This window comes from Mus pahari, chromosome 9 (assembly GCF_900095145.1).
Source record: "Mus pahari chromosome 9, PAHARI_EIJ_v1.1, whole genome shotgun sequence".
Taxonomy (NCBI): Eukaryota; Metazoa; Chordata; class Mammalia; order Rodentia; family Muridae; genus Mus; species Mus pahari.
In genome coordinates, this window is record NC_034598.1 from 75,164,172 (window position 1) to 75,178,567 (window position 14,396).

General features: G+C 43.8%; 1 protein-coding gene across 2 annotated transcripts in view; it reads right to left on the minus strand.

Annotated features, from left to right (window-relative positions):
• Kitlg (KIT ligand) overlaps positions 1–10,876 on the minus strand; it is an 84,925-nt gene extending 74,049 nt beyond the window's left edge. For both annotated transcript variants that reach the window (XM_021204451.1, XM_021204450.1), the window contains exon 1: positions 10,662–10,876. In XM_021204451.1, the coding sequence (XP_021060110.1) occupies positions 10,662–10,676 (15 nt within the window). In that variant the 5' untranslated portion in view covers positions 10,677–10,876. The remainder of the gene's footprint in view (positions 1–10,661) is intronic.
• Positions 10,877–14,396: the final 3,520 nt, after the last annotated feature.

Genomic DNA, 14,396 nt, shown 5'->3' on the forward strand with positions numbered 1-14,396 from the left:
GAGGAGGAGGAGGAGGAGGAGGAGGAGGAGGAGCATCGGGAAGGGGAGGAGGGGAGGAAGAGGACTTTGAAAGGAGGGAGATTAGAAGGAGGGGGAAAGGGAGGGGAAGGGGGCAACAACAACAGCCACTCAAACCTTGACAATTTATGTTCATTTCCTTAGTTGTGGGGGAAATTTTGAGATGATTAACTTTTAACGAGGAATGGTTCACTTGAACTTGTAGTTCTCTGTGAGACAGTAGCACATGGTCATTTTAACCCCATGGTTCTGGGCTTTGGGTAACACTGTACCTCAGTAGTGTGGTGGTGTGACTGAGGACTGTTCACTTCTTGGTTGTCAGAAAGGAAAAGGAGGTTCCAGGGCCTCCATATTCCCTCCAAGAGCAAGTACTTAAAACCTAACCTCCTTTGACAAGGTTCACCTCCCAAAAGCTCTCGTGCTTCCTAAAAGCGCTACAGTTGGGACCAAGCACTCAGTACCTTGCCTTGGGGGAAACAGCACTATAGTACACGTGATGTCTCTAAGCATGTGTGCATGCAGCATGACAGCACATGACAGCGATTTAGAGGAATCTAGTCTTTACGGTTCAATAGGTGTGGCGTCCCCATCTAAACCCTTATACTTCCTGGCTTTCTTTCCCTCTTAATCCTGAGCAAATCTTTTGAGTGTATCAGAACTCTAGTTTCTTTATTTGGGAAAACTCAGGATTGACAAATGGGAGGAATTACTTTGTGGTGTTATGGACTTCAAAATAAGTTTTGCTTGAAAATCTTGTGTAGTTTGTGACTCTGTGTCTCCGTCAGTGATAAGTTCAACATATGTAATAATGTACTCAGTAATCTAACTTCCTCTTACTAGGGTCACCTCCCAAAGACTCTTATTATCCTTACCAAATAAACTGCTCTCTCCCTTCTTAGGCAGCGACTCCCTTGGGTTGCTGTTCACAACTGGCCATGGGTGAACAGATAGTCTATCATTTGATGGCCCTGTGAATACCCCTTGGAGTTACTTCTGCCCATTTAAATATGGGGAAAGTAAAGTTCTGAGAGAGGAAAAAAAAAAAAAAAAAAAGCTGACCAAGGGTCACCAAGCCAGTGACTAAAACAGGGCTGGATCTCATCCTGAGCTTTCCTCCCCACAGAGGATGCGCTCCTTAGTAACAAATGAATTACTTACTCACTGAAAAGTATTCCTACAAGTGTTGAGCAAAGTAGCCTCTATAATTACCTGCATATAAAACTAGTCCTATTTTTTTTTAATGCAGTATTTTTTTTAAAGAAAAAGTTGCACACAATTGTGCCAATAGTCAAAAGCCTAAATCAGACATGTTTATTTCATTTTGTATTGATTGAGCATATAACACGAGCCACTCCGCTAGGCAACAGTAACTATGACTTTTTCTCCAGATTCTACTACTGGCAGCTGTATGCACTATCTGAATCACATTTGCTTTTTATTTAGTGTTCCTGTAAACAGGATTAGTATCTCCAAAATAATGACTAAGGCACACTAATGAGTCACACTACCTCTCTTTGGGTTACAATAATGGCAAATATCACAAATTCATTGAAGAAATGTTTATTTTGGTTTCCTTATCTGCAAAACAAAATTTTGAAAGAAATACCACCCACCTCCCAGAAGAAAAGTTAAATGAATGAATTAATTACGGAACTACTTTCTCCTAAGCACTGTTTTGCCAGGTTTTATTACGAGAGTGGTTCAGTTTTATAAAACAATGGTGGCAACTTTAAAACAGTTTCACATGTTACTAACTTTACATGGATTATAGGAAATTTTGATCCTATCCTTCAAGCCAAGTCATTCCCATGTCGGCAGATACACAAAGAGAATAAGTGGTCAAGTCAGCTTTGCATTTAAAAATGTAATTGTTTAAAATGTTGAAGCATATAAAGGTCTTAGACAGGGCCTTTCATTGTGAATGGTAGATTTAAAAACTAGCTGGAAGTATTAGAAGCTATTCCCGATTTTTGAAATTAAAACTCTTCACAGTGAGATATACATTTTCATGAACTATCTAGCTTAGTAAATTACCAAACATAACTCTAAAAGTGGAGAGGAGGTCTCCACTGGTTCCCATGTAGTATTGGGTTATAGATCATTGTGGCTTTTAGACAGTATAAATATATACAAAAGGTTTAAAACATACTCCTGGAAAGGACTTAAATAAATAAATAAAAAAACTACTAACTTGTTATACAATTTTAAAAACCAATGTAAATTGTATTTCTACACAAAATTAATGTCATCCAAATATTAAAAACTCCATGTTAATCCTCTCCTTTGGATTGGCACCTTTATGACCCTGCAGTTCAGCCCCTGCTGGGAACCACCTGACAACAGAGCAGGCAAAGCTCTTCCTCTCCACACTTAACAGCAGGAGAGATGGAGGAGATGGGGTGAGTGCTCCATCCAGGAGAGAAAGGAGATGGGGTGAGTGCTCCACCCAGGAGAGCAAGGAGATGAGGTGAGTACTTCACCCAAGACAGCAAGGAGATGGAATGAGTGCTCCACTCAGGAGAGCAAGGTGAAGGGGTGAGTGCTCCCCCCAGAGAACAAGGAGATGGGGTGAATGATCCATTCAGGAGAGTAAGGAGATGGGCTGAGTGATCCACTCAGGAGAGCAAAGAGAAGGGGTGAGTGCCCCACTCAGAAGAGCAAGGAGATGGGGTGAGTGCTCCACTCAGGATAGCAAAATGAAGGGGTGAGTGCTCCACTCAGAAGAGGAAGGTGAGGGGTGAGTGCTCCACCTAAGAGAGCAAGGAGATGGGGTGAGTGCTCCACTCAGAAGAGTAAGGTGAGGGGTGAGTGCTCTGCCAAGGAGAGCAAAGTGAAGGGGTAAGTGTTCCACCCAAGAGAGTAAGGTGATGGGGTAAGTGGTCCACCCAAGAGAGCAAGGAGATGGGGTGAGTGCTCCACCCAAGAGAGCAAGGAGATGGGGTGAGTGCTCCACTCAGGAGAGCAAAGAGAAGGGGTGAGTGCTCCACTCAGAAGAGCAAGGTGAGGGGTGAATGCTCTACCAAGGAGAGCAAGGAGATGGGGTGAGTGCTCTACTCAGGAGAGCAAAGAGAAGGGGTGAGTGCTCCACCCAAGAGAGCAAGGAGATGGGGTGAGTGCTCCACTCAGGAGAGCACACCAAAGGTCTCTGGTGAGGCCTACAGAACAAAACATAAACTTGAGCAAAGTGTCACAGATCCCAGCCAAGGCAACCACAGAGGTTTGCTTGGTCGTGAAAACTAGTACTGCCTAACGTGTTTATTATTTCACAAGTGTTAGTGTGGCGTTATGTGGAAGCATAAGTAATGGCTGTGCATTTGACTCCTGAGCTCTATGTTGCAGTCCTTGTGTTTCCTAGAACATACTATAAACTGGTTTATATCTCTACTCTCCCTTCCCAGGGCTCATCCAGCTAACAGTCTTGACAGTTTAACAGGCAGAACACCCACAGAAGAGATGCCAGGGTGCAGCAAGACCTTTACAACAAAAGCATGTTTTCTATGGTAACCCTCTTCTTCAAAATCCAGGAACTGGTGTGGTTCTTACAGGGTAGTCGCTAGGGGTGGTGAGGACACCCAGAATACAGCAAGCAGAAAGCTCATCAAAGTGGCGTTTCTGCGGACCTTCCGCAGTTCTGAGTGTGGGGAGCAATCCTGTCTATGTGCACACAAACACACACAAAGCAGTAATGAGATGGGATTTATCCTGGAAGCACACCGAAATGGAAATGATCATTTGCTTCAGAGATTTCATATACATCATGGTGAAAAAGGACAAAGAAGTTCTAAACACCCACGAGGCTTTTGTTCCTAAGATGAACTGCTGGTGGTAACACAATAAAGTGTGTACAAAGCCAACCAACCCACCCCCGACCCACACACACTGGCCAGGCTCTGCTCTTCCCTCCAGGGTTTACACAGCAACACAGTTACACACCAGAGATGCCCTTTCTGCAAAAAAAGACCCACACTCGCTTTTCTATGTGGATACTGTGGACAGATGGGGTTTGCCTGAGTTCTTTTCACGCCCTTTTAATCAGGCGGTTACCCTAGCGAGCAAAGGCATTCTTTGCGAGGCAACTAGGAGATGTTTCAGCTGTCGTCTGTGTACAGAGAACACACAAAAAGGCCACCTAATCACTCTCCCAAGAGCAGGCTCTAATCCACAGCCCCTCGAGAGAGCCATGCACAGCCAACAGCTACAGGTGCACAGCCAAGTACTAAATTTGCATCCAGATAACCAAAGGACAGCCATTGCTGCCGTCTTTGTGTTTTAATTGTCTGGAGTGTCGCCTCGATTGGGAACTTTCTTTTAATAGGCATCTCATTACACTCTGGCAGCCCTCAGAATTCAGCAGTAGTGTAGTACCACAAGCCGTGGCACGGGTTTCTGAGGGAGCTCTAGTCTCTTGGCTGCAGGAAGGTCCAGCTGGCTTTTGAATATTCTGATGTCAACGAGGAGAACCAGTGGCTTCTGACATCTAAAGAAAATAGGCTGTTGGCCATGAGTCCTACATCTAGTATTAGCCAAGGAAATTAGATGGACAGGGATTGCACCAGAGACACTCTGGAACCTGCTTAAAAACAACAACAACAACAACAACAACCAACAACTGAGGCAAGCAACAACTTGGTGAAACATCACCACACCACAGAGCTAGCCTTCCCCCACAGCTCTCTGCTTTGTCCTCTTTGGTGGCCTCAGCTGCCACGTCTGATCTCGACTGTCTTCTCAGTATTAACTCTTGGATGCCACTCAGGGATGCTAGGTAAGACTCAATGGCTGGTCCAAGGCCACGTGCCTGGTTACAGAGCAAAGTTCACAGCCCCTTCCTCCGGGGTCCCTCTATTCATGTTTCCTGCCCCATCACCAAAATGGCCTTGGGTTGGCTTTGTGCATTCACCCTACACAGATGTTACAGCCTGGCAGGAAGACTCAGGGGAGCACTGCCTCAGAAAATGGATGTCCTGGAACTCTCTGGTCCTCTTTAGGGGTCTTCCACCCTCAGATGATAAGAAGAAAGTAGAAGTCTCTTCTAGTAGAAATCACATTGTTGGATTCAGTAGATGGAGTTCCTGAAGAACAGTCTAAACTTTAATCTTAATGTCTTCCTCATCACCCGATTGGTTCATCATCACAGGGCAATAGTAATATATTGCATGCACACCGAAGCAACATAAATCCGAGAATGAACGGAGGCTCCTGTGTCACCTGGTTCAAACTTCTCCCGTATTAGTATTACTTTAGAAGAGAAAGAGGCTTACAAACAGAGGCACTTAGAAATAACCAGCCCTACCTTCCTTTCCTTGAGTTGAGGAAACGGGTCCAGTGAGGTCCAAATAATTTCCCCAAAGTCACACAGCTCAATGTTCAAGTTAAGAAAAGAACACAACTCCCTAACAACCAAGCTCGTGTAGAAGCCTGAAAACAAGCAGGAAAATATAGCCAAAGGACACAAAGCAATGCAACAGGCTTCCCTTGGATGACACACGTCACACTTTTTGAAAAACAAAACAAAACAAAACAAAAAAAACAAAACAAAACAAAACAAAACAAAAAACCCAAAAGAACCAGGTGGCCTAATTCTATGAGAAATGCCCCACCTTTTCTCGACAGAAGAAATAGGTAAGGAAGGATAATGATGATGCCAGGCCTGGCCCCAGTAAACAGGGTTTTTTTGTTTTGTTTTGTTTTGTTTTGTTTGTATACCTGTAATTAAGTGAAAGGGCAAAATGACTGGCAGCATCTATAAGTCAGCAAGGCAGGAGTCAATGGTCCCCACAAAGGAGAGTCTATACTTACACAACAGCCCCGAAAGGAGAGGACTGTTCAAGAATCTCATCTGGGTGTTCTCTTTTACCATTCAGGTGACTAATCTCAAAGGCAGAACTTCTGCAGCTGCTCTGTGAGTCACATATTTAACAGATAAGAGATCTCTACTCAGAGATTTCTATCCAAAGTTTACCCTGATCTAAGGATGGCACCATTAAGGAAGGTAGCTGAGGGAAAGGGAGGTGTCCGCAGACTTGGATAACGGAGGGGAAAGACGACTGATTGTTTATTGGTTCAAACAACAAAAAAGAAAGGGATGTGTATCCTTAATTAGAAGAGCAAGTCCAAGAGCAGGCAGGGATAGGCTGGCCAATTCTTCTTAGTCTAAAAAAAGACAGAGATGCTCAGAACCTCAGACGACGAACTTAGCACAAGCATACAAACAGGAAAGTAAATCAAAGGAGCCCTCCCTCTTTTGTTTGCCCTCCCCCCCCCCCCCCCCAGTTCTCAACTGTTGTACTTCCAACTTGAAATAGGACTGCAGAGAGCTTCCCATTCTCAGGTCCACACACCATCCTAGTGTCTGCACAACCCCTAGTTTGGCCCTGTGTTAAGGAAAACTGCTAATCAGACGCTCAGCTTGTAATGAAGGCCAGGCACTGAATTAAAGGATCCAGATTTAGAAGAGCTTGCTCTCTGCTTTGCTCCTTAGAGGTCATTTTCCTCTGACTTTTAAGCTGGTGGCAAGGCAATTCCTTTCTGGGGGATGTATTTCAGACTGTAATACCAGTGAGCTACTATGCAGGGGCAGGGTTGTTTATTCCCAGGAGACCTTTCAGCCACCATCTGAGAGACATCTTCATAACTATTTCACAAACATCATACAGATAACAGAACGGAAATCCCGAGATACCGTTTGCCTAAGGTCGTTTGTGTCACAAGTGGTAAAACAGGCATCAGCTTAGGTCTTCACTAGAGTCCTCCCACTGAGCATATTTTAGGTGCTCCACCAACAGGAAGAGGTAGGATAAGAAACATGAAAGAAACGGCCGAAGCTGAAAGAGTAGCTATTTTGGCAGTGATTTGATTTCTAATGTTACTTAAGGCAGCAGTAAGATTCCGATCAATCACCTGTCATTAAAGAACAAACGTAAGCTCACAATTCCCTATCTTCCCATCAAACAGTTAGACATAAATAAAATTTAGCAATTTTAATTGGTTTGGCACCGACTTTCAGATTTCCATATGGTTATTTTCCCTGTTTTATGTTAAACGTAATCGACTTAGCACTTGAGTCTGAAAGTCTTGGCAGAACGTATCAATTAAAAGCTACATAAATTAGAACCATTGGAAGCACACACTGCAAACTGAGTGACTGCAGGGACAAGATGTTCAAATGCTCTTTTCACAAATATGTTAATTTTTCTATATAGTAGCCACCATTGTCACCCATGTGATAAATACTTCATAGACCAAAAAAGAAGAAAAAAGAAAAGAAAAAAAAAAAGAGGATTTTTTTTTGTCTTGTATAGTAAAAGCTAAAATTCTATTTGCTTCTTTTCCGGGAGCTTCAGTGTTCCTGAAATAGACCTTTCTGCATTGTTTTAAAGACAGATATTTCCTGTCTCCTTATTTCTGAGACTGACAGCACTCACCACAACTCTGGAAACCTGTGGGGAAACTGAAAACATAAGCACAACTGTCACGATCATGATGAGCGCATTCTGCTAACTGCACTTTTATGTAACCGGCCACCTGCACTAAGGTATGGCCTCTCAAATTGTAATGTAACTATTAGAATCCCGCGGTGTTTTAAAAGTAGCTGCTAGCTGTTTCTGAGCCAGAGTCACAGTTTTCTTAAGATATCATAAATTCCTACCATTTGGAAACACACACACACACACACAAAGAGAGATCTCAAAAATACATTCAGCACCACAAACTTAAGGCATACATTGTTGTCCCGGTTGCTCCTTGGGACTTGTGTACTTATTTCCCAAATACTGATGTCCATCCCTGGTGCTAAGTAAACCGAAGAGTCATCCCTCAAGCCCCAAGTGGCTGCTGATGGAATTTTCACACTTAATTCGCTTGACTGAAGGCTCAAAATGTCCCGGTGTCCCCGTTATTCTTTCAAAGCTACAAAATTTAAATGAAAATCCCTTCAAATATTAACATTTCATTATTTTGTATTTACTGGGTAATGAAAAGCATAGGAACAGGGGTGGTTATAAGGGAAGTTGGTATCGATCCCATATTTACAGTAGACTCTTTCGTAACAATAGATTCTCCTCTCAGGCAAAGATAGCATCAGATTTAAAAAGCAAAGAAGCCTGGATCTTGCTTGTGTCCAGTCCCCTTACACTATTCTTTCTCTACACACTCAGCATGGCCCTTGCTTGTGTCCAGTCCCCTTTCACTATTCTTTCTCTACACATTCAGCATGGCCCAGGAAATTTCTTTGCTGTCTCTTGGATTAGGAGATTTGACAATAGGAAAGAGAATCTAATCCCCTCCCTCACTGCAATGGGTTATTTTATTGATTTTTGAGCTCTTTCCAGTGTCTTCTTTTTCAGGGACAAGAATGTGAATTGCTAGAAGTAGCCTTAAAGGAAACCTTGAAGGTCATTGGATTCCACAGAATGAATGCCTCCATTCAATGAGAGCACTGCCCTCTTTTGCCTACAAACCCTTTATCAGCAGCATATCCCCCTACCCACCCACCCCCACCCCCCAAAGGGCCTGCACTTTAACTTGGTCCAAACAGGTCACATTTCTAAAATACTTAACTGTCCCAAATATCTCTGGTCGGCAGCACTGAGTCACTTAACTGCCGCTACTGCCACAGTGTTTCGGGCTAGATCGACTTCTTTCTAGTTTTCAATGGAATTATTCCATGTAATCCTATTTACACAGCCATTTAATCAAAGCGAGAAAAGAGATTACAGAGCTCGCGCTTGTTTTGCAAAGAGGGCGCAGGGATCATCAATCCTACTGACTCTCAACTGCTCTCTGCTTTGGCGTCCTTTGACATTAACCTTGTCCGTCTCCTGTTTTCTTGTTTAAATAAGAAGACTTGGTTGGACTTCTCTTCCTGTACCAGAGGCTGCTGCACTCAGAGCAGCCACCATTATTCATGGAAGCGGATGCTACTTTTTTAAAAAGGAATAGGTACCCCACCCTTGTTTATTATTCCACAAAGCAGAAGGCATGCACACACCAAGCAATCCCGGCGAAACTTTTCTTTGTTGCAGAAACCCTTAACATCCTCATCTCAAGAGCAAGGATTTCAGGTGTGATGCTTTGGGGTAAAACTAACCTGCACGCAGGGGCAGATACCTGCCTTCCCTTTCTCCTCAGCCTCACTCATGGCAACTGCTCTAAGAACATCTCCAGGATGCCAGGCCATGTTCCCTCCCCCCTATCCATTTCCAAGGCAGGGAAAGGTGCTTTATTCTTGCTGTTTCTTAATGCGTCGGTATCCCAGCATAGATAGCTATTTAAAATAAGACGTCCTATGAGTAATTAATAAATTACTTGCAACACGTTGCTGCCTTCATCAATGCTGAAAATGAGCACAAAACCTCAAATCCCATCCCCTTCCATACATTTCAGAAATTTCAATCACTTATAGAATGGAGGGAGCGGGGCACCTGAAATAGCAGCTTTACCCAACCTGCTGCAGACGACAGGACAATTCAGAAAGGAAGAACCATGAAGAGGTAGCAACCGCGAGGGTAGAAAGAACTATAGAGGAGAAAGAGAATTAACTACAGTGGCTCTTTCCACACACACACCCTCCCCCGTCAACGAAGAAAAGACATAATTGTACCCCCGGGCTATGTTTTATGCATAAAGCGCAATTTAGAGACCCTGGGCATTATCTCAATAACTATCTTTAGGAGGTGCACATTTTAAAAAAAAAAAAAAAAGGAGAAGAAGTAGGAAGAAAAAGAAGGAAAAAGAGAAGAGGAGGAGGAAGAGGAAGAAGAAGAAGAAGAAGAAGAAGAAGAAGAAGAAGAAGAAGAAGAAGAAGAAGAAGAAGAAAAGAAGGAGAAGGAGGAGAAGGAGGAGAAGGAGAAGGAGAAGGAGAAGGAGAAGGAGAAGGAGAAGGAGAAGGAGAAGGAGAAGGAGAGGAACAAAAAAGAACTTTTGCTGTTCTGTAATGGGAGAGGTTGTCTTGTCATGCAGTGTGGAAGTACTACTACTCCATCTAGAGCTTTCTGGAGAGCCCACCCAGAGCTGTGAACCCGGCCGACACCGCAGGCTGCCAAGTTTCCCCCGCCTGCCGGGCAGGTTCTGCACCCCGCCTGGCGCTGCCGCCTAGGAGCTCTGGGTTGGCTTCGCTCCAGCGGCTGAGCCCGCGTCCGCACCGCGTCCCGCGCCCACCTGGGGACTGCACAGATAAATCTGCCTGCGAGAGCGAGCGAGGGTGGCGCGTGGGAAGCTGTTTCATAATCTCCCCGAATCCACGGGGAAAGACCTCCGGTCCAAAAAAAAAAAAATTAAAAATTTAAAAAATAAAATAAAATAAAACCCCAAGCCTTCCCGGTGATAACTCGAATACCCAGGCCGAGGAAGCGTAGCCTGCATCTGCGGTTTGCCACTGACAGCTTCAAACTTCGCAGCTGCGGCTGCAAACTTGCCACAGGCTCACTCTCAGCCCTGGCTCTCCCCAGCTCCCGGGCTCACCCCCGGGGCGGCGGCTCGGGCTCTCACACCACGCTTGTCTCTCCCACACCCTCCTGGCTCACCGGGAGAGCGCAGCCCCACATGGCCGGGTTGCCGGTCCCAGGGCGCGCCGGGCTCCCCGGGGCTCCCGGAGCGATTTTCTTGGAAAGCTTCCGAGCTCCTCCCGGGCGTGCCCTACTCACTTGTGTCTTCTTCATAAGGAAAGGCAGCGCTGCGATCCAGCCCAGGCAGCGGTGTGGCGACTCCGTTTAGCTGTTCTGGAGCTCCAGCATATTGCACCAGCAGCGGCTGCAGATAGTCCCAGCATTGGGTAGCTCGAACGCAGCGCCCCGTCCTTGGCCGTTGCTTTCCCGCGGCACTCTCCGTCCGGATGACAGACAGCAAATGAAGCCCGGGCTGCTGAGCCGCCAGCGCTTTTTATACAGCTCCCGCCCGTCCGCCAGCCCGCCCGCCCGCTCCGGACACGCCTCCTTCCCTTCCGGAGCCTCGGGGAGGCGAGCCGCGCACCGAGTCCAGGCCGGGAGACCCGGGAGCGCGCTGAAGGGCGGAGATCGTCCCAGAGGTTGGACCGATCGAGCCTGGTGCGTCCCCTGTCTGGGTGCTGGCCAGAGTCCCTTGAGGCACCGGGAGTCTTGGATGCGGCTGAGCAACCTGCAGTAGCCGCCCGTGCCGCGTGCTGGGCTCCTCGAGTCCCAGCTCCGCAGCAGGCTCACCAGCACTGTCTGGGGACCGGTGTAGCACCCCACGCAGTGGAGAGGGTCCTGGCTCAGGAGCAGGCGCGGTGGGGCAGACTTCACTTGGTTCTGAGCAGACTTTTCCTCTACCTCGCCTCGGGGAAATAGAACCACCAACAAAAAAAGTTTAATTACAATCCCATTGTCTTAGCCAGTTTTTCTTTTCTTTTTTCTTTTCTTTTCTTTTCTTTTCTTTTCTTTTCTTTTCTTTTCTTTTCTTTTCTTTTCTTTTCCTTTCCTTTCCTTTCCTTTCCTTTCCTTTCCTTTCCTTTCTTTTCTCTTCTTTCCTTCTTCCTTCCTTCTTTTCTTCCTTCCTTCTTTTCTTCCTTCCTTCTCCTTCCTTCCTTCCCTTTTTCCTCTTGTTTCCCCTCAGTTACTTTAGTAAGAAAACAACTAACTCAGGATCAAATGTTACTAAAGGAGATGCCTGTTTTCAACAGTTTACTACAGAGCCACTGGAAAACAAAATTGAAAGAAAAAGATAGGTTACTAACCTTGCGGGTTGTTCTCACAGAAAGGGTTTTGAAAGGTCCACATTTAGGTTAGGAAAGTTTATAAAAATCAGAAAGATTACAATGGTCATAATAACAGCTCATACCATTATGCGATGGATCGTTTATTATGTAGTATGTGTTGTGCAAGAACTATTCATAAATTATCTCTTTTCCATGGGCCTAGTGTGTAGAGCCTGGTGTGTGCCTGGTGAGTGTGTGTGTGTGTGTGTGTGTGTGTGTGTGTGTGTTTCTTATCTTATAGATTAAGAAGTAGCCTCAAGAGGTTAATTCCCCCCCCCAAAAAAGAGTTGTGATTCAAATCCAGAACCTTGGACATACTGCTCTAAAAAAATATGGCAAACAAGAATGTCTTGTTCCCAAATCCCTTCAATATTTTTACAGGTGACTGAAGAATAACAAAAAAAGCATTTTGTTATTTTTATAAGGAAAATATTAGACTCAAATCCCCATCAGTAATTTTTGGAATAAGCATACTGTCCAGTCATTCTTATGAGAGAGGAGTATTCCAAATTTGGTTTGACTAGCTCAGTTGCCATTGTTAAAAAAAAAAGTTAATATGCCAAACTCACTTTGCTACTTGCCTACTGGTGCCATGAGAATTTAACTCAGAATAAATGTTGTAAATGGTCACACGTTCACCTTAGTGTTGTGGGTCAGAAGTCCAAAATGGCTATTGTTGAGGGAAACCCAGCTGTTGCCAGACTGCATTCCTCAGGCAGGCTGAGTGAGAGAATTCATTTCCTTGCCTTTCCCAGCTTTGAAGGCTGCCCAGGTTCCTACACTCACAACCACCTTTATCTTCAAAGTCAGCAATGTTGAACTTAGCAATGTTGAACTGATAGTCTTCTATCAGACCAACCTTACCTACTTGGCTGCCTCCTTATGGCACTTCTAAGGAATTGGGAAATTGCATTGGTTTATCTGAATGATCCAGAAAAATATCCCCCACATTAAAAGCAATTGTTTATCAGCCTGAATTCTGGATTCTTGACGGAAGTGTTGGGAGCATAAATCACAGATGCCAAGCACGAGGGCATAGCTACTTTGGGGGCTGATATCCAGTCTGCTTCACTCATCTGCAACTTTGTGGAGGGAAGTCTGCGCTGGGAGCTCCCACCTAGAACAGTAGTTCCTTCAGTTACAAGATTATTACATTTTGGTGTGGGAGACCAGAAGAAAAGCTAAAAATATCATACAACTGATTTTTCCTCTCAACAAAAATATGGTACAGCATACCAGTTTGACCAGAAGAAGCAAGAAGGCTATGGTACCAATTATAATCACATTGGAAACTCTTTAAAGTAAGGGCTTCTGTCTGGTACTGTTGCCCCTTCAGTGTACAACCTCTTCAGTGTGTCTTTGGTTTGTCAGACAGAATCAAATACCTGTTGTATGTACAAAGGATTTTTATCCCTACAGTTTGCCTTGAGATCTAATGAAAGATGATTTTTAGGGAGGTTGGTTTTCCTTAAGATTCCCCTTGTAGGCTGTAAGAACTTGCTTCCAAGATTCAAAGCCAGGCATTTATAACCACAAAAGCCCTGAGATGACATTATGCAGTTCATGGTTTACAGAATGCTGAACTTGTTTATAACATTTAGCATATACTCTATGCTAAAAAGTATATTCAATAATATAATAGATCAGCAGAATATAAGTGATTTCAAATTGACACTTAAACTTTTTCTGTATAAATGTCTTTATCAAAATTAATATAAAAAATAACTGGGCTATATAAAGAAAGGTTGGCTATGCACACATTTAATTTAGGAGATGGAGACCGATGGATCTCTCTGAGTTCCAAACCAGCCAGGGCTAAATAGTAAGATTGTGCTGAAGAAGGAAGAAGAAGAAGAGATAGAGGAGGAGGAAGAGGAAGAGAAAGAGAGAACAAAAGAAATAAGAAGAACAAGAAGCAGGAAAGAATGGGGCAAGGATGAACATAAATACATAAAATATTAAAAAGAAATGCTTAATCTGAATACCTGGAACATAGCAAGTGTTTTCCTCTATTAAAGTTACTTTGTGAGGTTGGAGAGTTAGCTCAGTTACTAAAAGCATTTACTGTTTTACCAGAGGTCCCAAGTTGGATTGTCAGAACTATTAGGTTGATGGATGTGACTCTAGTTTCAGGACAGTCAGCACCCTCTTCTGAATCCTATGGCCACTGGCACACATGTAGCAGACACACAGATACATACACATGCATGCAAATAAAAATAAATATTTTAGAAAAAGATTAGTTTATGTGAGCCAATGGAGTGCAAACTGGGGACATGGATTAAATCTCCAGAACCATGTAAAAGCGGAAAGAGAGCATCAATTGCACAAAGTTGCCCTCTTTACTCTATACACACATTTTGGCATGTGTGAAGCCCCACATATATCATACACATACATGCATAATAACAATAATTGAAAGTCATAAAAATATTTTGAAGTCAAGTATTTACTTTTCCAAGTGTTAATATCATGTATTTAACAAATAAGAATTGCATGTGTATCATGTACATTAAATATATATGTGTAAACATATATAGAAATGTGTATATATGTGCATACATACATTATATATGTATGTACATACATATGTACATACATATTATATATGTATATACATATTTATGTATGTATACATGTGTATACATATATGTGTGTGAATATATGT